This window comes from Scyliorhinus canicula, chromosome 15 (genome assembly GCF_902713615.1).
Source record: "Scyliorhinus canicula chromosome 15, sScyCan1.1, whole genome shotgun sequence".
NCBI lineage: Eukaryota > Metazoa > Chordata > Chondrichthyes > Carcharhiniformes > Scyliorhinidae > Scyliorhinus > Scyliorhinus canicula.
Genome location: NC_052160.1, coordinates 84955867 through 84983636, shown reverse-complemented (window position 1 = coordinate 84983636; position 27770 = coordinate 84955867). Strand labels below are relative to the sequence as shown.

Genomic DNA, 27770 nt, shown 5'->3' with positions numbered 1-27770 from the left:
CCTTTTGTAGGAACAAAGGTCTATTTTTGGACTTTTGTCCACCATAAGTCCTGCCTTAAAACCCAATTTTTGGTCTCAAACAAGTTTGTGTAATTTGAAGATTACACGACCACAACTATTCAGTCGTGTTTTATTTAGTTGTACGGCCTGCACCCGATTGAATAACTCTTTCTTAAAAGGTCCTTTCTAAAGGGGTCTAAGCACTAGACGTTGCAGCTTTAAGACTTTTAATGGGGGAAAAAAGATTTTCTTACCCCAGTTTAGCCGTTCTTCGGATAGATTTCTTTGGGTCTTCCGTCCTTCTGGTCTTTCTTCGGTCTTCCGATTTTCTCCGACTCAGCGCTCCTCCCCTTTTGCCGTACTACGCCAATTGTTGAAATCTACCATGCAGTTAAAATGTAGTCTCGTATACACTTTTAACTCAGTAGAAATTTAAGCTACACGTCTCGGGTGCAAAATGAAATCTTTTATTGTGTCTATCGATTATAATTGAGAGTTTGAAATCTTCTTGTGGTTACAAATCAAATGTTCTCAATAAAGCCCCTGCAGGAGGCTTTAAAGAGATATAATTAACTTAGTGGTTTACAAACAAATTGAATTTTCAAAATACAGTAATGATTTCTTGCTCGAAGCAAACAGCTTGCGCGGACTTAAGAGTTAGAATAGAAATATGAAAATATGAAATAAAGATAGTAAACAGCTAGGCAAAATAGTATAGAGTGATTCTAGAATGAGAATGGCTGCCCGGACCTCTATCTTTTTGGAAAATGTTATCAGTCTGACTCCATCTATCCCTACCCTTTTAATGTGCTGATTGGCTTGGATGAGTCTCAAATGTATTTGATTGGATGGTAAGTTGTCAATCATCAATGTGCAACATAGCTGTGAATATGTTGCATCTTTGGATGTTTGCTGTGTATTGGAATGTGATTTACACTTTTAATCAGCTCTGATTTCTACTGGTTTTTTGTTCACTCCTATACTTTTTCACATTTTGGAAAATGGCAGATTCATTTTATCCATGTTAACTTATCGTGACCCTCATTGAATTGTTTCATTCGCTTTGAGTTAGACCGTAGATGTTGTAAATGTTTCATATCCCTGCTTACATTATTGCAAGCTGTACACTTTATAATCTGAAATTGTGTTTGCAGTCTTATGAAGGAGTTCATTTTTAAAAGTGAATTTTGACAGGCTTTTGTATTTACATTAAAATGGCTATATCAATTACCCTTTTACCTATCAGAAATAGCTGGTTCCCTTCACCATGTTAAAGCATAGTTATATTTTGATCACTATTGCCTAAATGCTCCCCTACCTTCTCTCATCTGCTCTGGGTCATTCCCGATTGCTTGATCCAATCGGGAATTTTCTTTTATTTCCCCCACACATAGCTCAGGAAAGAATTCAGTACACACTGCAGGAATTCAGTTTTGTTATCCCTCTTACCTACCTCTTCTATTCAATTAATATCCAAGTAATTGAAATCCCAATAATTACAATTCAGATTTTTACTCAGTTCCCCAATTTAAATGCATATTTCGTCCTCCACCTCTCTACCACTAATAGGTGATTATTTATTTTATCTCTATCCATGTAGATTCTATTTTTGTTTTGCTGTGTCCCTTTTCTCTACAGCTATTATGTTCTCCAGAATAAGTACAGCTGCTCCAACTCCCCTTTGTCCATCTTTATCTTTTCTAACTAGGATATATCCTGCAATGTTTAACTTTCAAATGGGGCAGCAGAGCTCATAGTAAAATTATTCTCCTTATCTGATCTTTCTAAACCTGTCCTGGGTAAGTGGAACATCACTGATAGAAGTGATAGAGTTCCCATTTATTTTTACATATTATAAAATCATTCAATAACAGATTCAGCCAATCCAAATTAGTCAGCTATCAGGCCTCAGGTGACAGCACATTTCAGAGCTTGTTTGCTGTGGCAAAAATAGCCTGAAAGGATTTTCCATCGACTTGTCTGTCCTCCATACGCACGTCAACAAATCCTGTGTCACGGAGAGCTGCCATGTATGGTTCAGGTGGCCAATGTGTATCCTTTAACAATCCAGCAGAAACAACCCTCTTCAGATTTTTCAGTCTCAGGATGGTGACCATCAAACCACCTGTAGAATGTAAGATAAATACTCAGTTTTCTGCAGCAAAGTTATATTGGAAAGTATGTCTATGCATCTTCTCACTGGTATAGAGCTAAAGGAGCTTGTTGATTGAGAGCTGAGGCCTTGTGGTTGAGACAACTCTGTGTTCCTGGGATCTCAGGTGCCAAACCTGGCTGCACTTACAAATAACTGGCCAGCTGTTGGAGGAGGTACATTACCTGCTATGGCATAATTTACAGGGCTCCTGACATCAACATCACCACATATCCAAGGTCTAAATAAATAATTTTGAACAAAAAAACATTCAGCCTTGTTATTGTTAATAAAAGAATAAGAACAGTAGTTCTACGTAATCGCCTAGATGCTAGCCTTTGGATCTTTGTGCAGTCTGTGTGGAGTTTGCACTTTCTCCTCGTGTCTGCGTTGGTTTCCTCAAGGTGCTTCGGTTTCCTCCCAGTCCAAAAATGTGCATGTTAGTTGGATTGGCCACGCTAAATTGCCCCTTAGTGTCCAAGGTTTAGATGGGCTTACAGGGATATGGTGGAGTACAGTGCTCTCTCAAGGGCCTGTGTAGACTCGATGGGCCAAATGGCCTCCCTCTGTACTGTAAATTCTATGAAATAGTAATCTCTGGATTATTCCCAGCACCACATGTGAGTATACAAATAGGAAGATAAAGTAGATGGATGCTGTAGAGATGGAGCAGGGGGAAGGGATTTAGATTTGTGAGACATTTGGACCAGTTCTGGGGAGATGGGACTTGTACAAGTTGGACGGATTGTACTTGTACATAGCTGGGATCTATTTTCTTGCAGACGATTTCCCAGTGTTATTGGGAGTGGTTTAATTTAATTTGATAAGAATGTGGGAAACAGAAGGGAATATTAGAAACAATGCTAAGGTGCAGAGAGAATTGGGATACATGGCACAAAAATAGGACACAGTACAAATGGTTTGGATGGAGCAGATTTTGTTAGGTGTGTACAGGAAGGATTCCTGACTCAATATGTAGATAGGCCGACAAGGGGGAGAGGCCATATTGGACTTGGTGCTCGGCAACGAACCAGGCCAGGTGTCAGATGTCTCGGTGGGAGAGCATTTCGGTGACAGTGACCACAACTCCTTGACCTTTACCATAGTCATGGAGAGGGATAGGAACAGACAGTATGGGAAGGTATTTAATTGGGGGAGGAGAAATTATACTGCTATTAGACAAAAGCTGAGGAGCATAAAGTGGGAACAATTGTTCTTGAGGAAATGTACAACAGTAATGTGGGGGTTGTTTAAGGAGAACTTGCTGCGAATGCTGGATAGTTTTGTCCCACTGAGACGAGGAAGAATAGTAAGGTGAAGGAGCCTTGGATGACAAGAGAAGTGAGCTTCTAGTCAAGAGAAGGAAGCTTACATGAGGTTGAGGAAGTGAGGATCTGACTCGGCTCTAGAGGATTACAAGGTAGCCAGGAAGGAACTCAAAAATGGACTGAGGAGAGGAAGGATTAGGGGAAACCCCAAGGCGTTCTACACTTATGTGAGAAATAAGAGGATAATCAGAGTGAGAGTAGGGCCGATCAGGGATAGTGGAGGGAACTTGTGCCTAGAGTCTGAGGAGATGGGGGAGGCCCTAAATGAATATTTTGCTTCAGTATTCACTAGAGAGAGGAACCTTGTTGCTCATGAGAACAGTGTGAACCAGGTTAATAGACTTGAACAGGTTGATATTCAGGAGGATGTGCTGGAAATTTTGAAAAGCATCAGGATAGATAAATCCCCTGGGCCTGACGGGATATACCCCAGGTTACTACGGGAAGCGAGGGAGGAGATTGCTGCGCCGTTGGCGATGATCTTTGCGTCCTCACTCTCCACTGGAGTAGTCCCGGATGATTGGAGGGAGGTGAATGTTGTTCCCCTGTTCAAGAAAGGGAATAGGGAAATCCCTGGGAATTACATACCTATCAGTCTTACATCTGTGGTGAGCAAAATATTGGAAAGGATTCTGAGAGATAGGATTTATGATTATTTAGAAAAACATAGTTTGATTAAAGATAGTCAGCATGGCTTTGTGAGGGGCAGGTCATGCCTCACAAGCCTCATTGAATTCTTTGAGGATGTGACAAGACACATTGATGAAGGTTGGGCAGTGGATGTGGTGTATATGGATTTCAGTAAGGCACTTGATAAGGTTCCCCATGGTAGGCTCATTCAGAAAGTTAGGGGGCATGGTATACAGGGAAATATGCCTGTCTGGATACAGAATTGGCTGGCCGTAAGGAGACAGCGAGTGGTAGTGGATGGAAAGTATTCGGCCTGAAGGTCGGTGACCAGTGGTGTCCCACAAGGATCTGTTCTGGGACCTCTGCTCTTTGTGGTTTTTGTAAATGACTTGGATGAGGAAGTGGTAGGGTGCCGATGACACAAAGGTTGGGGGAGTTGTAGATAGTATTGAGGGTTGTTGCAGGTTACAACAGGCCATTGACAGGATGCAGAGCTGGGCTGAGAAGTGGCAGGTGGACTTCAATCTTGATAAATGTGAAGTGATTCATTTTGGAAGGTCGAATTTGAATGATGAATACAGGGTTAAAGGCAGAATTCTTGGAAGTGTGGAGGAACAGAGTGATCTTGGGGTCCATGTACATAGATCTCTCAAAGTTGCCACCCAGGTTGATAGGGTTGTTAAAAAGGCGTATGGTGTGTTGGCTTTCATTAACAGGGGAATTGAGTTTAAGAGCCGTGAGGTTTTGCTGCAGCTTTATAAAACTCTAGTTAGACCACATTTGGAATATTGTGTCCAGTTCTGGTCGCCTAATTATAGGAAGGATGTAGATGCTGGGGGAGGGTACAGAGGAGATTTACCAGGATGCTGCCTGGGCTGGAGGGCTTGTCTTATGAAGAAAGACTGACAGAGCTAGGGCTTTTCTCACTGGAACAAATAAGGAAAGAGGTGACTTGATAGAGGTGTAGAAGGTGATGAGAGGCATGGATAGAGTGGATAGCCAGAGACTTTTCCCCAGGGTGGAAATGGCAGTCACGGGGGGACGTAATTTAAAGTTGATTGGAGGAAGGTATAGGGGAGATGTCAGAGGTAGGTTCTTTACACAGTGAGTGGTGGATGTGTGGAATGCACTGCCAGCAGAGGTGGTGGAGTCAGAGTCATTAGGGACATTTCAGCGACTCTTCGACAGGCACACAGACAGCAGTAAATTGGAAGGGTGTAGGTTAGGTTGATCTTAGATTGGGATAAATGATCGGCACAACATCGTGGGCTGTAGGGCCTGTACAGTGCTGTACAGTTCTATGTTCTATGTTTTACGTTTTGGGTGAGAAGAAGAGGAAATGCAATCAGGTCTAAATAAGGGTTGCTGTGCATATATGTAGATGCAGAGTTTAGACAAAGACAGCCAATGGCTCAAAGAAGGGCAGGACTGGATAGTAAATTGTCCTGGATACAGCATAATGGACAAAAGGGAAAAAAGAGAGTTTTCTGCATTGATGACATTAATATTTGTTGCCCATTGCTAATTTCCCTTGAAATGCTCAGCCATTTCAGAGGCAACCGCATTGCTGTAGATCTGGAGTCACATGTCGGACAGGCCAAGTGAGGACAGCAGATTTCCCTCTCTAAAAGACTTTAATGAACCAGATGGGGTTTTCCGACAATGGTTTCATGGTCATTTGTAGACTTCTTTTAATTCCAGATTTTTATTGAATTCAAATTGCACTACCTGCCATGGTAGGATTCGAACCACGGTCACCAGAGCATGGCCCTTGGTGCCTGGATTACTGGCCCAGTGACAGTACCGCTACACCACCAGCTGAATTACAATCCCAGAGAGAGAGGATGTCCCAGAGGAGTGAAGAACAGAATTTATTTGGTTGGGGTTAAGAAACAATAGACATACGGTAACATTCCTGGGTATGTTCCTGGACCACCAACTGATGGAACGGACTCAGGGAAAAATAATTTGCAAGGACATTATAGAGAGATGTAAATGTTATGGCAGCTTTGGAAGGGCAGAGAGGGCAAGAGTTTCTGGAGTGTGTTCAGGAAATTGTTTCTGCATCAGTATTTTTCCAGTTCAATGAGAAAGGAAGCATTACTGGTCCTCATTCTGGTGAATAAGGTCAGCCAATTGCATCAAGTGTCAATAGGGGAATATTTAGAAAATAGTGTTCATTGCATCATAAATTTTAGGTTGGCTATAGAAAAGGACAAAGAACAATGCAGGGTAAGAATAGTTAATTTGGGGAGGCAAGTCTGGCCCAAATAAATTGAGTCAAAGATTAGCAGGCAAAACTATAATATAAAAGGCTTAGAGGGGAATAAATAAGAGATGCAAAGCGAGAGTATGAGAAGAGATTGGCAACGAACATAAAAGGAAATCCAAAACTCCTCCTCTACAGGAATATAAATAATAAAAGGGTAGCAAAGAGGAGTAGGGTTGATTATGGAGTTAAAAGGGGACTTCCGATGGTGGCAATGTACTGAACAGTTGCACGAAAGGTCACTCTCCTCAGGAAACTTTAACTTTGGCCTTCAAACCTAGAAATCGACCACAAAACCAACAAAAAACATCTGCACCCTCACCCAAAACAAAAGGAACAGCCATCCAAAAGAAAAATGCCCTCAAACCGCCAAGAAACAGAAAAGACAGCAGAAGTGGCAAGAGCCCGAAGAGAAGGACACAGACAGCGAACAAGAGAAGTGAAGCCAAACAGAGCACCGCGAACCAGGAGGGATCACTGATGCAGCTAAGGCATCGACCCAGCCACTGACAGGGCAATGGGCGGAATTCCTGGCACAGGAGCACCTAAAGCTGAGGGACTCCATCAAAGAGGGCCTGAAGGAAACCATGAAGGCGGCCATAGCAATTGCTTTGGCCCCCTTCAGGGGCCCTGAAAAGACGGAGAAACGGTTGGAAACCCAGGAAGAGACAGTGCAGGAACTGAAGAGAGCTGCAACTGACCAGAGTGACCGGATTGCCGCATTAGAGACGGACATGGCAAGAATAGTGACGGCCCAGGAACGCTCAAAGGGAAAGTCGAGGACAAGAGAACAGATCCCATTCCCAGAATCTGAGGATCGTTAGGCTGCCTGAGGGTATGGAGGGCAGGAACCCATAGGATGATGTAACGCTGCTACTGGGGAATTTAGTCAGGGGAGAAAGTTTCCCCCAAACCCCAGTAGTGGACAGAGCCCACAGATCGCTTAGGCAAAGGCCCAAATAAAGGGAACCACCTGAGTGACCATTGCAAAGCTCCACAGGTACCAAGTCAAGGAGAGGATTCTCAACTGGGCGAGGTCCTGTAAATGGGAGGGCCACGCGATCTGTATATACCGAGACATTGGGAACGACTTGGCCAAACACCTGGCCAAGTTTAATGGAGCCAAGGTGGCCCTATTTAAGTTCAGGATGCTTTACCTGGCAAAACTGTGGGTAACCTATAATAACAGGGAGTTCCACTTCAACATGCCGGGTGAGGCGGAGAACCTCATCAGAAAAACAGGCTGGGAAAGTAGTAATGGACACAAAGATGTTATTTGTCTGTTCATGCGTGGCTTATCTCTCCATGGGAATGGCCACCTGCCTGCCCCAAGAGAGGGTGTGGGGGGGGGAGGGTCACAGAGGGACACTAAAGTGGGGAAGAGGGGTGGGTGGGGAGAGGAATAGAATGGGCCAAAGGTAGGAGGAAAGGCTCCTATGTGGGGAGCCACCGGGCGACAGAGTATGTAAGCGCACTGGGATAAGAGGAGAGGGAGGGCTATGGTACAGCTCTCGAGAGGGTGGGAGCGCCTGTCATGGGGGGTGGGGGGATGTAAAATAGCAGGATGAGGAGACGGGGTGGTAGAGCGCAACGGGGGGATGAACAGGAGTAGGGAAACACTCAGGGGCACGGAGAAGGGGGGATAGATGAGGCTAGGGGTACTCCGGAGCGGGGAGGGGGAAGAGTAGAACACTGGTTACAACAGGTCATACATGGGGACGGCCTGAACAAAGAGGATCATGGTGGTCATCTAGAATGGCCCCTGGACAAGGGGAATTCCCGGAGTGTGGGGCACATCCGCTTGGTGAATATGGCTGATCCCACGGGGGGGGGGGGGGGGGGGGGGGGCAGAAGCCCCCATCAGGATTGTCACTTGAAGAGATCCAGAGTTATCGCCCAGCTGAAAAGCCTGAAGGCCGACATAGTCTTCCTCCTAGAGACACACCTGAGGGCGAAGGACTGACTGAGGGTAATGTCATGATATGCACTCATGCATATAATGAGATATAGACGGGCAGTAACAGACACCCAGTACAGCCAATCAACAACAGGACAGAACACAACCAATTACCAGGCAGAGGACTTCCGGTGGCGGCAATGCGGAGCTAAGCCGCACATTCGGCAGCTCCCACTGAAAACGGACTTTGGGGCTCTTTTCAGGGCCCCCAACGGAGCTGTGGGAAGAGGACAGGAGTCGACCCCTACGGTCCTATGGTCCGGACCAGGAGTGGAGTAAGGAGAAAAACGGAGAAAGCACCACTGAAAAAGCGGGGGAAGGAAGACAAAATGGCGGCCGGCGGAGGCCTTGAGGAGCTGAGGCAGTGGGCGCAGGAGCAGCAGGCGACTCTGCTGCGCTGCTTCCAGGAGCTTAAGTTGGAGCTGCTGGAGTCGCTGAAGGTAACCAACAGGGAGCTGATGGAGACCCAGACAGCCCAAGGGGCTGCGATCCGGGAGCTGCAGCAGCAGGCCTCGGAAAGGGAGGATGAGGCCGTGGCCGTGGCGGGGAAGGTGGAGATGCACGAGGCGCTCCATAAAAGATGGCAGGAGCGGTTCGAAGAGCTGGACAACCGGTCGAGGAGGAAGAATTTGCGGATCCTGGGCCTCACGGAGGGGCTGGAGGGGTCGGACCTGGCGGCCTATGTGGCGGTTATGTTAAACTCGCTGATGGGGGCTGGGTCCTTCCTGGAGTTAGAGGGGGCCCACAGAATTCTGGCTAGGAGGCCCAAACCGAACGAGCCGCCGCGGGCGGTGTTGGTGCGGTTTCATCGGTTCGTGGATCGTGAGTGTGTGCTCCGGTGGGCCAAGAAGGAGCGGAGCAGCAAGTGGGAGAACACGGAGGTGCGGATCTTCCAAGACTGGAGTGCGGAGGTGGCGAGGCGGAGAGCCGGGTTTAACCGGACGAAGGCGGTGCTCCATAGACGGAGTGTGAAGTTCGGCATGTTGCAGCCGGCATGTCTGTGGGTCACCTATAAGGATCGGCACCATTATTTTGAGTCCCCGGAGGAGGCGTGGGCCTTTGTGCAGGCCGAGAAATTGGACTCAAACTGAGGGTCTAAGATGGGGGATGCTGTATAATACTGTATTTGTATTTGCTTGGTTTAATGTAAGATGTGGGTTGGCCTTAGGATGGGTGGGGTGATGTCGATTTGTCTTTTCTATATGGGTTTTTCTGTAGGGGTCTGGTGGACGGGTTCGGGCAGGGGGGTAAACGGGGAGTTCGGGGAGCTGGTGGGGGGGGACTGACAATGGGAGTAGCCCTGGAGGAGGCGGGGCCAGGCTTTCTGTGGGTTTCCCGCGCTGGGAGATGATGGGGGCGGGGTCGGGGCTGAGAAGCGCGGGTCGTTGTTGGCTGTTTTCTTTTCCCGCGCAAGAGCGGGGGAGGGGGGAGGAGGACCCATTGACGGGCACGATGGAGGAGGGGTAGTCCCACGTGGGGAGGAGTCGGAGGTAGGGTGGGAGTCGCCGGGGTCAGCAGAAGTTAGCTGGCTCACGGGAGTGCTATGGAGGGAGGGGCGCGGCTAGGAGGGGTCCTAGCCTTGGGGGGGGGGGGTACCGGGTTGCTGCTGAAACGGTCAGGAAGGAGCTGGAGGATGCAGGGGGTGCTGGAGTGGGGGAGTTGCCACCGTGGGACGGGGGACGCTGGCCAGTGGTGGGCAAGGGATGGGGTATGGCTAATCGGCAGGGGAGGGGGGGCAGAGAGCCCTCTGATCCGGCTGATAACCTGGAATGTGAGGGGGCTGAATGGGCCGGTCAAACGGGCCCGGGTATTTGCGCACCTGAAGGGGCTGAAGGCGGATGTGGCCATGCTCCAGGAGACACACCTGAGAGTGGTGGATCAGGTTCGGCTGAGGAAGGGATGGGTGGGCCAAGTATTTCACTCTGGGTTGGATGAGAAGAGTCGGGGGGTGGCGATCCTGGTGAGAAAGAGGGTGCCGTTTGAGGCGTTAAAGGTGGTGGCTGACAGTGGCGGGAGATATGTGATGGTGAGTGGTAAGCTGCAGGGGGAGCGGGTGGTGTTGGTGAATATTTACGCCCCAAATTGGGACGATGCGGGGTTTATGCGGCGGATGTTGGGCCGCATTCCGGACCTGGAGGTGGGGGGCCTGATCATGGGGGGGGGGGGGCTTCAACACGGTGCTGAATCCCCCATTGGATCGATCCAAGTCCCGGACGGGTAGGAGGCCGGCGGCGGCTAAGGTGTTGAGGGGATTTATGGACCAGATTTGGGGGTGTGGGGGGGGGGGGGGGGGGGGGGGGGGTGTGGATCCCTGGAGGTTGTCAGGCCAAGGGCCAGGGAGTACTCGTTTTTCTCCCACGTACATAAGGCATAATCGAGGATTGATTTTTTTGTCCTGAGCAGGGGGTTGGTTTCGAGGGTGGAGGATATGGAATACTCCGCCATTGCCATTTCAGATCATGCCCCGCACTGGGTGGACCTCGGGCTGGGGGAAGAGAGGGACCAACGTCCGCTCTGGCGCTTAGAGGGACCAACGTCTGCTCTGGCGCTTGGAGGTGGGGCTGCTGGCAGATGAGGAGGTGGCCGAGAGGGTTCGGGGGTGTATCGAGAGGTACCTTGAGGCCAATGACAACGGGGAGGTCCGAGTGGGGACGGTCTGGGAGGCATTGAAGGCGGTGATGAGGGGGGAATTGATCTCCATCCGAACCCATAGGGAGAGGGGGGAGCAGAGGGAGAGGGAGAGACTGATAGGGGAGATGGTGCGGGTGGATAGGAGATATGCGGAGGCTCCAGAGGAGGGATTGCTGGGGGAGAGGCGAAGCCTTCAGGCCAGATTCGACCTATTGACTACCAGAAAGGTGGAAGCTCAGTGGAGGAAAGCACAGGGGGCGGTGTATGAGTATGGGGAGAAGGCGAGCAGGATGCTGGCACACCAGCTCCGAAAGCGGGACGCGGCCAGGGAGATTGGGGGAGTGACGGATAAGGCTGGGAAGGTGGTGCAGAGGGGAGTAGATGTTAATGGGGTCCTCAGAGACTTCTATGGGGAACTGTACCGGTCGGAACCCCCGGTGGAGGGGGGTGGAATGGGGCGCTTATTGGACAAGCTGCGATTCCCGAGGGTGGAGGAGGAGCAGGTGGAGGGACTGGGGGCGCCGATCGAACTGGAGGAGGTGGTCAAAGGGATAGGGAGCATGCAGTCGGGGAAGGCGCCGGGGCCGGACGGGTTTCCGGCGGAATTTTATAAAAGGTATTTGGACCTGTTGGGCCCCATGTTGGTCCGGACCTTTAACGAGGCAAGGGGGGGGTGGGGGGCTTTGCCCCCAACTATGTCACGGGTGCTGATTTCCTTGATCCTGAAGCGGGACAAGGACCCTCTGCAGTGCGGGTCATATAGGCCGATTTCGCTGCTAAACGCCGACGCTAAGCTGCTGGCAAAGATCCTGGCCACTAGAATAGAGGATTGCGTGCCCGAGGTCATTCATGAGGACCAGACGGGGTTTGTGAAGGGAAGGCAGTTGAATGCAAACGTGCGAAGGCTCCTCAATGTCATTATGATGCCGGCCATGGAAGGGGAGGCGGAGATAGTGGTGGCATTGGATGCGGAGAAGGCCTTTGATAGGGTTGAGTGGGAGTATTTGTGGGAGGTGCTGGAGAGGTTTGGGTTCGGGGAGGGGTTTATCCGGTGGGTGAGGCTGCTCTACGAGGCCCCAATGGTGAGTGTAGCCACAAATAGGAGGAGGTCGGAGTACTTTCGGCTGTACCGGGGGACAAGACAGGGGTGCCCCCAGAACATAGAACATAGAACATAGAACAGTACAGCACAGAACAGGCCCTTCGGCCCTCGATGTTGTGCCGAGCAATAATCACCCTACTCAAACCCACATATCCACCCTATACCCATAACCCAACAACCCCCCCTTAACCTTACCTTTTAGGACACTACGGGCAATTTAGCATGGCCAATCCACCTAACCTGCACATCTTTGGACTGTGGGAGGAAACCGGAACACCCGGAGGAAACCCACGCACACACGGGGAGGACGTGCAGACTCCGCACAGACAGTGACCCAGCCGGGAATCGAACCTGGGACCCTGGAGCTGTGAAGCATTTATGCTAACCACCATGCTACCGTGCTGCCCCCTGTCCCCCTTGCTCTTCGTGTTGGCGATTGAGCCCCTGGCCATGGCATTGAGGGAGTCAGGGAACTGGAGGGGCCTGGTGCTGGGTGGGGAGGAGCATCGAGTGTCGCTGTATGCGGACGACCTGTTGCTGTATGTGGCGGACCCGGTGGGGGAGATGCCGGAGGTGATGAGGATTCTTAGTGAATTCGGGGGTTTCTCTGGGTATAAGTTGAACCTGGGCAAGAGTGAGTTGTTTGTGGTGCATCCGGGGTATCAAGAGGAGGGAATTGGTAGGCTCCCACTGAAGCAGGCAGGGAAGAGCTTCAGGTACCTAGGGGTCCAGGTGGCTGGGAGTTGGGGGGCCCTGCACAAGCTCAACCTCACAAGGTTGGTGGAGCAGATGGAGGAGGAGTTTAAGAGGTGGGATATGTTACCGCTGTCACTGGCGGGGAGGGTGCAGTCCGTTAAGATGACGGTGCTCCCGAGGTTTTTGTTCCTGTTCCAGTGCCTCCCCATCCTTATCCCGAAGGCCTTTTTTAGGAGGGTCAACAGGAGTATTACGGAATTTGTGTGGGCGCATGGGACTCCGAGGGTGAGAAGGGTGTTCCTAGAACGGGGCAGGGATAGGGGGGAGCTGGCGTTGACCAACCTCTGTGGGTACTATTGGGCTGCCAACGCAGCGATGGTGCGTAAGTGGGTAATGGACGGGGAAGGGGCAGCATGGAAGAGGATGGAGGTGGAGTCCTGTGTGGGCACGAGCCTGGAGGCGCTGGTAACGGCGCCGCTGCCGCTCCCTCCAACGAGTTATACCATGAGCCCGGTGGTGGCGGCTACCCTCAATATTTGGGGGCAATGGTGACGGCATAGGGGAGAAGTGGGGGGCTCGATAGAGGCCCCGATACGGGGGAACCATCGGTTTGTCCCAGGGAGCATTGATGGCGGATTTCTGGGCTGGCACAGGGCAGGGGTTAGGAGGTTGAGGGACCTGTTTGTAGAGGTGAGGTTCGCGAGCTTGGGGGAGTTAGAGGGGAAGTTTGGGCTCCCCCGGGAACATGTTTAGGTACATGCAGGTGAGGGTGTTTGCCAGGCAGCAGGTGGAGGGGTTCCCCTTGCTGCCCCCACGAGGGGTGCGGGATCGGTTGCTCTCGGGGGTGTGTGTTGGAGGAGGGAGGATTTCGGACATATACCGGATAATGCAGGAGGTAGACGAGGCCTCGGTGGAGGAACTGAAGGGTAAATGGGAAGAGGAGCTGGGTGAGGAGATTGAGGAGGGGACGTGGGCGGATGCCCTGGAGAGAGTGAATTCCTCCTCTTTCTGTGCGAGTCTTAGCCTCATACAGTTCAAGGTGCTGCATAGGGCACACATGACTGGGACGAGGATGAGTAGGTTTTTCGGGGGCGAGGACAGGTGTGCTAGGTGCTCGGGGAGCCCAGCGAACCACGCCCATATGTTTTGGGCGTGCCCAGCGCTGGGGGAGTTTTGGAAGGGGGTAGCAAGGACGGTGTCGAGGGTGGTGGGATCCAGGGTCAAGCCAGGCTGGGGACTCGCAATTTTTGGGGTGCAGTGGAGCCGGGAGTGCAGGAGGCGAAAGAGGCCGGTGTTCTGGCCTTTGCGTCCCTAGTAGCCCGGCGGAGGATTTTGCTCCAGTGGAAGAATGCGAGGCCCCCAAGCATGGAGGCCTGGATCAATGATATGGCGGGGTTCATTAGATTGGAGAAGGTGAAATTTGCCCTGAGGGGATCAGTACAAGGGTTCTTTAAGCGGTGGCAGCCTTTCCTGGACTTCCTGGCGGAACGGTAGGGAAATAGGCCGGCAGCAGCAGCAACCCAGGGGGGAGGGAGGGAGGGAGGGAGGGGGGGGTTTGGATCGGTGGGAGGGAGAACTGTGTACATGGATTTGTGGGATGTGGCGGGTGTTATCTCTTTCCCTTTTGTTGTTTGGGTGTTCTTTTGGTTTTTTTCTTTTGTTTGTAGTTGCTTTTGAAATTGGGTGGGTATTGTTCTCGGGGTGTTACCGCGGTTGTTTTGTTAATAGAGTTGAGATGTTTAAAATTTGTAAAAATTTCAATAAAAATTATTTTTTTTTAAAAATTACCAGGCAGAACACTAGAGGGTGGTCTCCCACTATAAAACACACAAGGCATCAACACTCTGCCTCTTTCCACTGGTGACAACTGTAGTGACAGTCAGGGTGTATATATCAGTTAGCACCTTCTACACGTGGCTCAGAGCTAGTCTGGTCTAGTTAGTTATAGCAAGCACACTTAGATTAGTAGAGTGTCAAACCCACAGCGAGCTGTGTGCACTGCTTAATAAGTTCAATAAAGCGTATTGAACTAACATCACAGTTTGGCGTCTACTTTCAAGTACAACTGCATCCAGTTGCAGCCCGTGTTACCCCAGGGTGAATAACATGACAGATAAGAAAGGGGTGGATAGGACAGATGACGGCTCGGGGAGTGGCCATACTATTCAATAAGAGGACAAATGTGACAGCAATGAAGATGGTGACAGACCCTGGGGGGGGTGGGGGGACGACGGGACGCTATGTCATGATTAGCGGTGTCCCAGAAGGGGCACCAGTGATACTTGTGAATTGTACGCCCCCAACTGGGAGGACACATATTTATAAAAAAGACCATGACAGAAATCCTGACCGAGACTCCCACCGACTCTTCAATGGAGGAGGGCGGGGGGGGGGAGACTTTAACTGCGAACTGGACCAATGGACGGATAAATCCAACCCCAAATTAATGAAGCAGTCCGCCATGGCAAGAGAGCTGAATCGACTTCTTTGGAGTAGGGAAATTGGTGCTTCCAGGGATAGTAGGGGCAGAATATCCCACAACTGTAATCTCCGACCATGCTCGCATTACATGGATGTGAGGTTGGACGTGGGCCGGGCCCAGCACCCCCCATGGAGGCTGGGCACAGCCTTCCTCGTCGACAAGACAGTCTTTGAGAAAATGTCACAAGCCACCGAGGGATATGTAACCTGAAACCAGAATGGGGAGGTCTCACCCTCCAACTTCTAGGAGAAAATGAAATTAAAATGGCTTATTGTCACGAGTAGGCTTCAAATGAAGTTACTGTGAAAAGCCCCTAGTTGCCACAGTCCGGCGCCTGTTCGGGGAGCCTGGTGCAGGAAGGCGGTGACAAAAGGAGAAATAATCCCTCAAAGGGCGCTTAGGGACAGAAAGGAGGGCGGCTAGGCAGCAGTTGGCCAACTCCATAATGGATGTGGATCGACTTTATTTCACGGCTTTGACGGTGGATTTACTGGCAGAAAGAAAAAAATTACAAACGCAATTTGATCTGCCCTTCTCTGGGAAAGCAGTGCACCAACTCCGTCAGACTCGTGGGATCTTTTATGAATATGGAGGCAAGGCCAGCCGCCTGCTGGCTCACCAGCTGAGAAAGCAGGCAGCCACCAAGGAGATAGCGCAGGTGAAAGATAGAAACGGCAGGCTAGCCACGGCCCCAGACAAGATGAATGAGGCCTTTGTGACCTACTACTGGGAGCTGTACACCTCCGAAGATGGGACAGTTTCTCGATGGACTGGACATGCCGGGGACTGGAAGCACCACTAGCACGGGGGGAAATCTTGGAGAGTATCAAGGTGCCACACAAAAGGTTGCTGCATAAGATAAAGAAGCATGGCTAGAGGATTGGTTAATTAATAGAAAGCAAAGAGTGGGGATTAATGGGTGTTTCTCTGGTTGGCAATCAGTAGCTAGTGGTGTCCCTCAGGGATCCGTGTTGGGCCCACAATTGTTCACAATTTACATAGATGATTTGGAGTTGGGGACCAAGTGCAATGTGTCCAAGTTTGCAGACGACACTAAGATGAGTGGTAAAGCAAAAAGTGCAGAGGATACTGGAAGTCTGCAGAGGGATTTGGATAGGTTAAGTGAATGGGCTAGGGTCTGGCAGATGGAATACAATGTTGACAAATGTGAGGTTACAGGTGCAACAGGTGATTAAGAAGGCAAATGGAATTTTATCCTTCATTGCTAGAGGGATGGAGTTTAAGACTAGGGAGGTTATGCTGCAATTGTATAAGGTGTTAGTGAGGCCACACCTGCAGTATTGTGTTCAGTTTTGGTCTCCTTACCCGAGAAAGGACATACTGGCACTGGAGGGTGTGCAGAGGAGATCCACTAGGTTAATCCCAGAGCTAAAGGGGTTGGATTACGAGGAGAAGTTGAGTAGACTGGGACTGTCTCATTGAAATTTAGAAGGATGAGGGGGTATCTTATAGAAACATATAAAATTATGAAGGGAATAGATAGGATAGATGTGGGCAGGTTGTTTCCACTGGCGGGTGAAAGCCGAACTAGGCGGCATAGCCTCAAAATAAGGGGAAGTAGATTTAGGACTGAGTTGAGGAGGAACTTCTTCACCCAAAGGGTTGTGAATTTATGGAATTCCTTGCCCAGTGAAGCAGTTGAGGCTCCTTCATTAAATGTTTTTAAGATAAAGATAGATAGTTTTTTGAAGAATAAAGGGTTTAAGGGTTATGGTGTTCAGGCCGGAAAGTGGAGCTGAGTCCACAAAAGATCAGCCATGATCTCATTGAATGGCGAAGCTGACTCAAGGGGCCATATGGCCTACTCCTGCTCCTAGTTCTTATGTTCTTATGTTCTTATGTTCTTATCAACTCCATACCGTCAGGGAAGGCACCCAGTCCAAACGGATTCCCAGTAGACTTCTCTCAAAGATTTGCAGCAGCACTGGCCCCGCACCAGCGGGATATGTTCAATGACTTGCTGCAGAGGCAGACCCTCCGCCCACGTTGGCCCAGGTCTCAGTATCGCTAATCCCCATACAGGTCAATGATACGACAGAGTGCGGGTCATACAGACCCATTTAACTCCTAAACATCGACGCCAAATTCCTAGCAAAGGCCCTGGTGAGGCGACTGGAAAGTTGCATGCCAGAGGTAGCGGCAGGGGAATCAGGCGGGCTTTGATAAGGGCAGGCAACTAACGGCCTACATCAGGCACCTGCTGAACTTGATCATTTTTAAAATTAAATTTAGAGTACCCAATTCATTTTTTGCAATTAAGGGGCAATTTACCGTGGTCAATCCACCTAGCTTGCACATTTTTGGGTTGTGGGGGCGAAACCCATACAAACACGGGGGGAGTGTGCAAACTCCACACGGACGGTGACCCAGAGTCGGGTTTGAACCTGGGGCCTCAGCGCCGTGAGGCAGAAGTGCTAACCTCTGTGCCACCGTACTGTCCTGCTGAATGTGATCATGACCCAACCCGGGGAAGAGACACCAGAAGTGATCATCTCCCTGTATGCGGAGGAGGCCTTTGACAGAGTCGAATGGAAGAACCTCCTGGAGGTACTCGACTGGATTGGGTTTGCGCCAAGATTCACCTCATGGGTGAAACTGCTGTACAGCTCCCATGGCGAGCGTACGGACAAACGTCACCAGCTCTGGATATTTCCGGCTGCACCGAGGCACAAGGCAGGGATGCCTCTTTTCCCCGCTGCTATTTCCGCTGGCAATCAAGCCACTTGCCATTTCCCTCAGATCGACAAAGGGGTGGACAGGCATCCAGAGGGGAGTCAGAGAGCACAGAGTATCAGTCTATGCAAATGACCTGCTCCTCTAAATCCCGAACCCCCCAGCCAGCATGGAAGGTGTAATGGACCGCCTAAGGGAGTTTGGAGCCTTCTTGGGCTACAAACTCAATCACAATAAGAGCAAAATATTCTCTGTAAACCCGCGGGGTCTTCAAGCTAGCCCAAACCAGATGCCGATACTTGGGGATGCAAATAGCCCATGACTGAACAGGGATCCACAAATGGAACCTGTCGAGCCTGATGAAAGAGGTAAAGAGAGATCAGCAAAGGTGGAACACGCTCCCGCTTTCCCTGGCGGGTGCTGCATAGACAATCAAAATGAATGTACTGCCAAGGTTCCTCTTCCTGGTCAGATCCCTACCGATCTTCATCTCCAAGGTCTAGTTTGCTAACCTTGACAAATCAATCATGGAGTTTGTGTGTGGGAAAAAGAATCCTGGGATATGCAAAAACATCCTACAAAAAAGGAGAAACATGGGGGGGGGGCGGGGCTAGCCATCCCAAATTTCCAACTCTACCACTGGGCAGCCATTGCAGAGAGTATGGGGCTAGGTAAAAGACCCAGGAGCAGACTGGGTAAAAATGGAGGAGAGCTCCTGCGCAGGGACATCCCTCCAACCACTGGTCACGACCACACTCCCATCCACCCAATCCAGATACTCCAGTTGTAGTGACCACGCACAGAGCATGGAACCAATTCAGACAACACTACAGACTAATGGCAATGTCCACCATGGCCCCCATCGGCGGGAGCCATAAATCTGTCCCGGCGATGTTGGACCTATACATAGACGGCAAGATAGTGACTTTGGGGAACTGACAAACTACAGCTCCCAAAAGGGAACAGGTTGCGATGCATGCAACTAAGGAGCTTCCTCCGCAAGAAAACAGCAAAGTTCCTCCAATAATGACGACACTCCCTGCTGGACTGACTTCTGACTGAAAGCGAACTAGGGGACGGTAACTGGGCCAACATTTATGGACGATTATGGTAGCAAACAAGGTCACCACTGGACGAGGCAAGGGAGAAATGGGGGTACTGAACAGGGCAAACTTCACCTCCTCATGCACAGGGCTAAGCACAGTGCAGCTAAAGGTACTGCACAGGGTACACTTAACCAGAACCACATGAGCGGCTTCTTCCCAGAGATGGAGGACAAATACAAATGGTGCCGGGGAGGCCTGGCCAACCACGCCCACAGTTTCTGGTCATGCCCCAGACTTGTTGGGTACTGGACCGTCTTTTTCGAGGCCATGTCCAAGGCTGTGGGGTGAGGATGGAGCCATGCCCAAAAGTGGCAGTGTTAGGGGTATCAGAACAGCCAAAGCTCTTCACGGGGAGAGGGGTAGATGCCCTAGGCTTTGCCTCCCTGATCGTCCGCTAGAGAATCCTGCTCAGCTGAAGATCTAAGGCTGCGGACTGACTGTCAGTCCGCCCCATTCGAATTCCTCAAATTGGAAAAAATAAAATTCAATATCAGAGGATTGGAAGAAGGCTTCCAAAATACCTGGAAGCAATTCACCAACCTGTTCGAGGGCTTGTTTGTAGCCAGCAACCAATAAGGTAATGAGGGAGGGGACTGAAACAGACAAAGAAGAAAATGTAGAGGGGGGGGGGGAGACCTTCCTCAGGAGCTGTGATCCGAAAGCTAGTGATTCGGAACAAACCTGTTGGACTTTAACCTGGTGTTGTAAGACTTCTGACTGTGCCCACCCCAGTCCAATGCCGACATCTCCACTGTGGTGATAACCACTGTAGATATGCATACTGGCAGTAGGGGGATGTATGGCTGTACCTATAATACAGGTTCCTCCGGTAAGCCCCTGCCGGCTAGCTCTGCCCACAGGGAGCTTGTGTATAAGTATGCGTGTGAGTCACTCAGACTCTAGTCTTCAGTTGCAGCCGGAGGAATAGCATCACACAGCAATAAAGCCTCTATTGTACTTGTCTCTCGTCTTTGAGTATAATTGTTAGCGCCACAATTTATTGCTGTGTGATTTTACGTTCACCATGGACATCAGAATCAAGCCTGACCGTCTGCAGCTGGATCCGCAGTCGCCTCACGCCAGAAAAGACTTTGTTCACTGGCTTGCAGTCTTCGAGGCCTACATCTCTTCAGCGGACCCTCCCCCGACGGAGGCTGAGAAAAAGCAACTCCTGTACTCCAGACTTAGCTCCAATGTCTTTCTGCTAATTCGATATGCGCCTGACTACACCACAGCTATGGAACTGCTCAAGGAGAGCTGCACAGTCGGCGAACACCCTGTTTGCGAGGCATCAACTCTCTACTCGCGTCCAGCAGCCGGGTGAGTCGATTGAGGACTTCTGGAGGGCCCTTATACCTCTGGTACGAGACTGCGACTGCCGGGCCCTCACAGCCATGGAACACTCTGACATACTCATGCGCGATGCCTTTGTTACAGGCAATGCATCGGTCCCCATCCGGCAACGACTGCTGGAAGGGGCCGCCCCCGAACTCGGGGCCGCAAAGGCCCTGGCGTTTTCCATGACGGCCGCCTCCCGTAGTGCGCGATCTTACTCCGCCAGCCACTCGGCCCACCCGTCCTACCCCTCGTGGACTCCACAAATGGCCCCCCAGGCCCACCCGTCCTACCCTCGTGGACCTCACAAGCGGCCCCCCCAGCAGCCGCCCCCACGCACTACGCCTGCGCTGCTCGCCGCACCGCGCACCCTGGCGGTCCCCACTGTTACTTCTGCGGTCAGCAGAAGGACCCCCGCCAGCGCTGCCCGGCCTGCACCGCGACCTGCAAAGCTTGTGGCAAGAAAGGCCACTTTACAGCGGTGTGTCAGTCCCGGACGGTTGCCGCTATCGCGTCCCCGGTCCCCTCGCCTCGGCCACTTGCTCAATGGGCCCCGCCGTCCGCTTCACCCGACCCCACGTGCGATCAGTGGGCGCCGCCATTATTCTCCGCCCTCGCCACGTGCGCTCCATAGGCGCCGCCATCTTCATCCACCACCGCCATGTGCGTTCCATGGACGCTGCCATTTTGTCCCGACCCCACAACGTGCGCTCCATGTGCGCCGCCATTTTATCCACAGGTGCTCCAAACGCCGCCAATTTGTCCTCCCCCGGGACGGCGCCACAGGACACAGGTCGCTACCGCTCCTCGTCGGACTCATCTGACTCGACCTCCGATCGCCCGCTACTTGCCTCTGTTACGCTCGACCAGTCGCGTCCTCGCAACCTGACACCCTCTTCCACATGGGTGCTGGTCAACGGCCACGTGACCTCCTGCCTCATCGACTCCGGGAGCATCGAGAGCTTCGTCCACCCGGACACGGTAAGGCGCTATTCCCTTGCAGTCCATCCCGCCAACCGGCAGATCTCTCTCGCCTCTGGGTCCCACTCTGTCCCGATCCGGGGTTTCTGCCTGGTTAAACTTACTGTACAGGGCGTGGAATTCGACCGTTTCCGTCTGTACATTCTCCCCAATCTCTGCGCATCACTCTTACTAGGCCTAGATTTCCAGTGCAATCTCCAGAGCCTCACCCTCAAATTCGGCGGACCCCTACCTCCCCTCACCGTTTGCGGCCTCGCGACCCTCAAGGTCGAGCCTCCCTCACTCTTTGCCAATCTGACCGCAGACTGCAAGCCCGTCGCCACCAGGAGCAGACGGTACAGCACCCAGGACAAGGCCTTCATCAGGTCCGAAGTCCAGCGGCTGCTTCGGGAGGGTATCATCGAGGCCAGCCCTTGGAGAGCCCAGGTGGTAGCGGTTAAGACCGAGGAGAAGCACAGGATGGTCGTGGACTACAGCCAGACCATCAACCGGTACACGCAGCTCGACGCGTACCCCCTCCCCCGCATTTCTGGTTTGGTCAATCAGATTGCACAGTACCGGGTCTTCTCTACTATTGACCTGAAATCCGCCTACCACCAGCTCCCCATCCGTAAATCGGACCACTGCCTTCGAGGCAGATGGTCGTCTGTACCAATTTCTTAGGGTTCCCTTCGGCGTCACGAATGGAGTCTCGATATTTCAACGAGAAATGGACCGAATGGTTGACCAGTACGGACTGCAGGCCACGTTCCCGTACCTCGACAATGTCACCACCTACGGCCATGACCAGCAGGACCATGACGCCAACCTTTCTAAATTCCTCCCCACCGCATCTCTCCTTAATCTCACGTACAACAAGGAGAAGTGCATTTTCCACACAGACCGCTTAGCCATCCTCGGCTACGTAGTCCAAAACGGACTACTGGGGCCCAACCCCGACCGCATGCGACCCCGACTCATGGAGCTCCCCCTCCGCCACTGCCCCAAGGCCCTCAAACTCTGCCTTGGGTTCTTTTCTTATTACGCCCAGTGGGTCCCACAATACGCGGACAAGGCCCGCCCACTTATCCAGTCCACACATTTTCCCCTCTCGGCCGAGGCACAACAGGCCTTCGCCCGCATTCGATCTGACATAGCCAAGGCTGGGATGCACGCAGTAGACGAGACACTGCCTTTTCAAGTAGAAAGCGACGTTTCAGATGTCGCACTTACCGCCACGCTGAATCAGCCAGGCAGACCCGTGGCATTCTTTTCACGTACCCTCCACACCTCCGAAATTTGGCATTCCTCTGTTGAAAAGGAGGCCCAGGCAATCGTTGAAGCGGTGCGGCACTGGAGACATTACCTGGCCGGCAGGAGATTCACTCTCCTCACTGACCAACGGTCGGTAGCCTTCATGTTCAACAACACGCAGCGGGGCAAGATCAACAATGACAAAATCTTGCGGTGGAGAATCGAGCTCTCCACCTTTAACTACGAGATCTTGTATCGCCCCGGCAAGCTCAACGCGCCCCCAGACGCCCTCTCCCGAGGTACACGTGCCAGCGCACAAGTGAACTAGCTCCGTGCCTTGCACGAGAGCCTTTGCCATCGGGGGGTCACTCGCTTGTACCATCTAATCAATGCCCGCAATCTGCCCTACTCCGTCGAGGAAGTACGGACAGTCACCAGAGACTGCCAGATCTGTGCCGAGTGCAAGCCGCACTTTTACCGGCCAGATCGCGCGCGCCTGGTGAAAGCACCCCACCCCTTTGAACGCCTCAGCGTGGACTTCAAAGGGCCCCTCCCCTCCACCGACTGCAACACCTACATCCTTAGTGTGGTCGATGAAATTTCTAGGTTCCCCTTCGCCATCCCATGCCCGGATATGACGTCTGCCACCGTCATCAAGGCCCTGGATTCCATTTTCGCCCTGTTCGGTTTCCCCGTCTACATCCACAGTGACAGGGGATCCTCGTTCATGAGCGATGAGCTGCGTCATTTCCTGCTCAGCAGAGGTATCGCCTCCAGCAGGACGACCAGCTACAACCCCCGGGGTAACGGGCAGGTAGAGAGGGAGAACGGGACGGTATGGAGGGCCGTCCAGCTGGCCCTACGGTCCAGGAACCTCCCAGCCGATTGCTGGCAGCAGGTCCTCCCTGACGCGCTCCATTCCATTCGGTCGCTACTGTGCACCGCAACTAACAGTACACCCCATGAACGTGTTTTTGCCTTCCCTAGGAAGTCCACATCCGGAGTGTCGCTCCCGACTTGGCTCACGACTCCGGGCCCAGTCCTTCTCCGTAGGCATTTCCGGCACCACAAAGCGGAACCACTGCTGGACAAAGTACGCCTTCTCCACGCCAACCCTCAGTATGCCTACGTGGAGTTCCCCGACGGCCGCCAGGACACAGTCTCGCTCCGGGACCTGGCTCCCTCAGGTGCTGATCCCATGCCGATCCCATGCCCATGCCCCTTTTTTACCCCTCGCCACCCTCCTCTTCCCCAGCGCCCCCCTATTCGTCCCCACCAGATCCATCCCTGCCCACACTGGAGGACACGGAAGATTTTGGCTCGCTCTCGGAAGATTTCGGCTCGCTCTCGGAGTCATCCCGCCAGCAGCCAGCACCAACACCGCCAGCACCTGCACCGACGTCGCCACCACAGCTACGCCGATCACAGCGGAACATTAGGCCGCCGGTTCGGCTCAACCTGTGACCTGCTGACCGGATGGACTCTTGGTTTTCTTTGTTTGGACCATTTTGTAAATATTTCATCCGTTGTATCATAGTTACACGTCACCCCCGCCGGACTCATTGTTACAGGGGGTGAATGTGGTGATAACCACTGTAGATATGCATACTGGCAGTAGGTGGATGTATACCTGTACCTGTAATACAGGTTCCTCCGGTAAGCCCCTGCCGGCTAGCTCCGCCCACAAGGAGCTTGTGTATAAATATGCGTGTGAGTCACTCAGACTCTAGTGTTCAGTTGCAGCCGGAGGAATAGCATCACACAGCAATAAAGCCTCTATTGTACTTGTCTCTCGTCTTTGAGTATAATTGTTAGCACCACATCCACATCATGATGTACACAGAGAAAGCTTTTGCTCGGGTGCAGTAGGCGTATTTATCAGAGGTGCTGGGACGGTTTGGGTTTGGTCACGGTTCAGCTATTGTATAAGGTGCCTAAGGCAAGTGTCCGGACTAACAGGGTCAGCTTGCAGTACTTTGGGTTGCACCGGGGGATGAGGCAGGGGTGTCTGTTCTCCCTGCTGCTCTTTGCCCTGGCAATGGCGCTCAGGGTCTCAAGGGGATGGAGGGGTATTGAGCCGTGGCAGGGTGGAGCACCAAGTGCGCAGATGATCTCCTGTATATTTCAGACCCGGCTGGAAGCTTTGACAGAATCATGGGGATTTTGGGGGTGTTTGGCCTTTTTTCGGGGTATGAGCTCAACATGGGGTAAAATCTGATATTTCCAATTAATGCCCAGGGACAGGAGAGGAGTTTGGGGAAACTGCTGCCTCAGTTGGTAAGAGCGAATTTTCATTACCTTGAGATACAAGTGGTATGGAGTTGGGCCCAGCTGCTTAAGTTGAATTTGGCATGGTTGGTGGAGGGAATGAAGTTGGACTTTAAGAGGTGGGTTGTTCTGCCATTGTCGTTGGCTGGTCAGGTCCAGATGGTAAAGATGACGGTGTTGATGAAGTTTTTGTTTGTGTTTCAGAACCTCCCGATCTTTGTGTCCAAGTCCTTCTTTAGGAAGATTAATGGCATGACTTTGAGATTTGTATGGGCGATAAAGCTCTGTGGACGAGGAAGGTGCTCTTGGAGAGGGATCAATGGGAGAAGGGGAGGTGGGGCGTGTTGCTGAACTTGCAAAACTATTATTGGACAGCAAGCATTGCAATGGTTAGGAAATGGATGGTGGAGGAGCATTTGGTGTGGGGGTGGATGGAGGCTGCCTTGTTTAAAGGGACCAGTTTGAGGGTACTATTGCTGCCGCCCCTTCCATTCTCGTCAGCCGGGTACTGCACAAGTCCAGTGATGGTATCATCATTGAGGTTGTGGAACCAGTGCCGGCAGCATTTTAGAATGGAAAGCAAGCTCCTGTGCGTGCGATTTGCGGCAATCATAGGTTTGACCCAGTTGGGCGGATGCGAGGTTCCGGGATGGTGATATAATACTTTAGGAATATATTTGTTGGAGGGAAGTGTGCAGACCTGGAGGAGCCGGAGGGGATATCTCAGTTGGTGAAGGGGAATGGGTTTGGGTATCTGCAGGTTAGGGACGTTATGAGGAAGAAGGTTCCTTTGTTTCTGACGTTGCCACCTCTTCTTGTCCAAGCAGGAAATAGGAGAGGGAAAGGTCTCGGATGTATATGTATATGGACAGCTGTTGAAGAAAGAGAGTGCCCGGTGGAGGAGGTTAGAATCATAGAATTTACAGTGCAGCAGGAGGCCATTCGGCCCATCGAGTTTGCACCGGTTAGGTGTAGGTAGGAGTATCGGGGGGGGGGGGGGGGGGGGGGGTGGTTGCTGGGGGCTGGTGTATGGAGTGAGGTTTGCAGAAGGGTTAATGTGTCTACTTTGTGTCTAAGACTAATCTCATCCAGTTTAAAGTGATACATAAGGTCCACATGACGGTGTCCATGATGTATTGGTTCGTTTCAGGTGTGGAGGATAGATGCGGCTGGTATGCGGGGAGTCCAGCGAACCATGCCCATATATTTTGGGCATGTCCGAGGTGGCATGATTTGGATGTCAGAGAATCCAGGAGTGCAGGTGTAGAGTGAAGCTGAGATGTTGGCCTTTGCCTCCCTGATAGCCTGGAGACGGATTTTGTTGTGCTGGCGGCACTCGGAGGCACCAAGCGTAGGGGTGTGGGTGAGCGATTTAGCAGAGTTCCCGAGAAAATCAAGTTCACCATTAGGGTTGCAGAGGAGAGGTCACCACAAGGTGGAAACTGTTCATCGACTTCTTTAAGGAGTATTGTGTTGTCAGCTGGGGCGGTTTCTTTTTTCGGTTCAGGGTGGGTTAAAAGTTTAAAAAAGAGGGGGGTGGGAGCAGGCGCTGGGGAGGCAGTAAGAATGTTTAGGCTGTGTTTTTCTTCTTTGTTATGTATGTATTTGAAAATGCCTCCAATAAAATATTTTTCAAAAAAAAAGGCAGGGGAGTGCGGTTAGGTAGAATTCTCTTTCACAGAGCCAGTATACTCAATGGGCTGAATGGCCTCCTTCTGCACTGTAAAGATTTTGTGATAAAGTGAAAAGTCAGTCAAAGATTTGTGTGCCTCAACCATTATTTTCTAAACATTACTATCCCGACATCCCCATTACAGATTGTCACGAGCCTCAGGATTTTCTATATTAACTGAACAGCTCTAACATTGTACCTGGTTTCATGACTCTGTGGATCTCTTTGCTTCCAGCTCGTAAATCAGGCCAGTAGTAGTAACAGTTGCAGTGAAAAACCCTGTCCACCACATTGTCTTCCAGAGGGATGTGTTCCACACTTCCCAGAAACAGTGTCACCTTCCCTGTCCCAATGTCAGCCTGCAACCTCCTGCTAGTGACGCTGTGCATGTAGTCTGAGTAATCCACACCATAGAGTTTCCCTTTGGGGTATGTGATGCATTTGGCAGCTTCCTGCAGCCCGAGGCCTGGTCCAAAGCCTACTTCCAGCACAACACTCTCAGGCTGAATGTTACACAGTTTGACAGCATTCACCTCCAGAAACCTGTTGTTCTTCTCCAAGTACCTATTCACCAACCATCCCCACAGGCCCTCGCTCGGTTTACCCAGCTGCTGGGTCAGCCGTTTGGTAAGTCTATTCATGGTGAAACAAACTGAAAATGTTCCTGCTGCTACTGCACATTCAGAGCTGGAACCTTCAGTCAGCCATCCAGGGAAAGTGCAATCCAAGCATAAATTAACCAATCAAACTGGATTGGATTCCATGACATCAATTGTGACATTGCAGTAAATGGTGGAACACTGCCAAGAATAGGTAACACATTGGTGTCGGTTCACCTACTCCACTGTAGTTCTACAATTTTTTTCTGATTTTCAAATTAATCCAAGACACTTAAAATTTGTAACAGAATAATCTTGCCCCTGGAGTCCGGGAGCGATGGTCCTTGAATAGTCTCCGTCACCCGAGCTGGCTGTGGAGACGCCATGGATGGGGAAGGGGTGACCTGAGTGGGGCGCTGGGGGGAAAAAAACAGGGGGTGGAGGTCTGTGGTGAAGGGGGGGGGGGGGGAGGCCGCACGCCGGCGGGTGCCAGGTCCCGGAGGGAGACCGTGTCCTGCCGACCGTCGGGGTACTCCACATACGCATACTGCGGGTTCGCGTGGAGTAACTGGACTTGTTCCACCAACGGGTCAGACTTGTGCACCCGCACATGCTTACGGAGCAAGATGGGTCCG

General features: G+C 51.5%; 1 protein-coding gene across 1 annotated transcript; it reads right to left on the bottom strand.

Moving 5' to 3' along the window:
• Positions 1-448: 448 nt before the first annotated feature.
• On the bottom strand, positions 449-27251 carry LOC119978413 (demethylmenaquinone methyltransferase-like). The gene is made up of 2 exons (XM_038820043.1): positions 26736-27251; positions 449-2125 (listed from the first exon to the last, which is right to left on the bottom strand). The coding sequence occupies exons 1-2, from the start codon at positions 27175-27177 to the stop codon at positions 1926-1928; spliced, it is 642 nt and encodes a 213-aa protein (XP_038675971.1). The 5' UTR covers positions 27178-27251; the 3' UTR covers positions 449-1925.
• Between the last annotated feature and the right edge of the window lie 519 nt (positions 27252-27770).

What these genes read in the sequence shown, in the direction of transcription:
- LOC119978413 (XM_038820043.1), bottom strand. Translation starts at nt 27,177, where the DNA reads ATGAATAGACTTACCAAACGGCTGACCCAGCAGCTGGGTAAACCGAGC. An exon ending in CCACAGAGTCATGAAACCAG is followed by an intron (nt 2,126 to 26,735) that starts GTACAATGTTAG and finishes TACATTCTACAG; the next exon opens with GTGGTTTGATGGTCACCATC.